Genomic DNA, 813 nt, shown 5'->3' with positions numbered 1-813 from the left:
GCCAATTCATACCTCAAAAGCATATTATCACTGGTCATTGTTGCCTTCAAGAATTTTCTGCATAAATTCTTGCACTCGGTGACATTGTATTTATTGCTGAGATTCATGATTGCATCTACATTTTCTATGGTCAAATTCACCGTTCCAAAGTAGAAGAAACGAAGGAATTCTTTAAAATTCGCAACATCTGCATCGACGATTTTCACTTCATTTTTCTCTTTCCATGATTCATTGAACATTGTGTGAAAAACGTCACTGTGTGCAGCCAGGATAATTTTATGGGACGGCACCCGTCCAAGTTCTTCATCGTTTACCACGAAGACAATTTGAACATCAGCAAACTCCTTGCTAAGGTAGAACTTCTTTCCGAGTTCAGAAGTTCCGTCAGGACTTGCCACATTGGTCGTTGCTACTTTGGAAATTGACATTTTTTTATTGCTTTGGAGGTTTGATAAATTGATGTGTGATTAATGTAGATCCTGAAATGAGGAAAAAATGTTCTTTTCTGATTATTTTTTTCCTGTTTCAATGCAATTCAAATATATTAAATGTATTTAAGAAGTACGAAATAGAAAATGATAGTAAAGATATACGAAATTTAAAAAATGTCACTTGATGAAAAGAAAATAAACTTTTTAGGTGAAAATGGAATGAAAACAATTATCTATGTCGACAGACGAAATGCGAATGATAGTGAACCAACAAACATCTCTTCTATGCGTCGGTTGTTAATTAGTAAAGCGGTTTTGTTACCGGTTGAAATGTTCTGGATAAATGAGTGCTGCAAATGACTGTTGTAGTTCCAATACAATC

The 813-nt window shown here is 34.4% G+C and overlaps 1 protein-coding gene across 1 annotated transcript; it reads right to left on the bottom strand.

Moving 5' to 3' along the window:
- Positions 1-12: 12 nt before the first annotated feature.
- Positions 13-428, bottom strand: LOC116350454 (BTB/POZ domain-containing protein 3-like; the record flags this gene model as incomplete). The annotated part of the gene is made up of 1 exon (XM_031782250.1): positions 13-428. A coding segment is annotated over exon 1 (416 nt), but the record flags the coding sequence as incomplete, so codon positions are not given.
- Between the last annotated feature and the right edge of the window lie 385 nt (positions 429-813).

The sequence above is a fragment of the Contarinia nasturtii genome, unplaced genomic scaffold (assembly GCF_009176525.2).
Source record: "Contarinia nasturtii isolate CC-2019 unplaced genomic scaffold, AAFC_CNas_1.1 Cnas_scaffold_4142, whole genome shotgun sequence".
In the NCBI taxonomy this organism is placed as follows: Eukaryota; Metazoa; Arthropoda; class Insecta; order Diptera; family Cecidomyiidae; genus Contarinia; species Contarinia nasturtii.
This window is presented reverse-complemented; position numbering and strand designations above follow the sequence as displayed.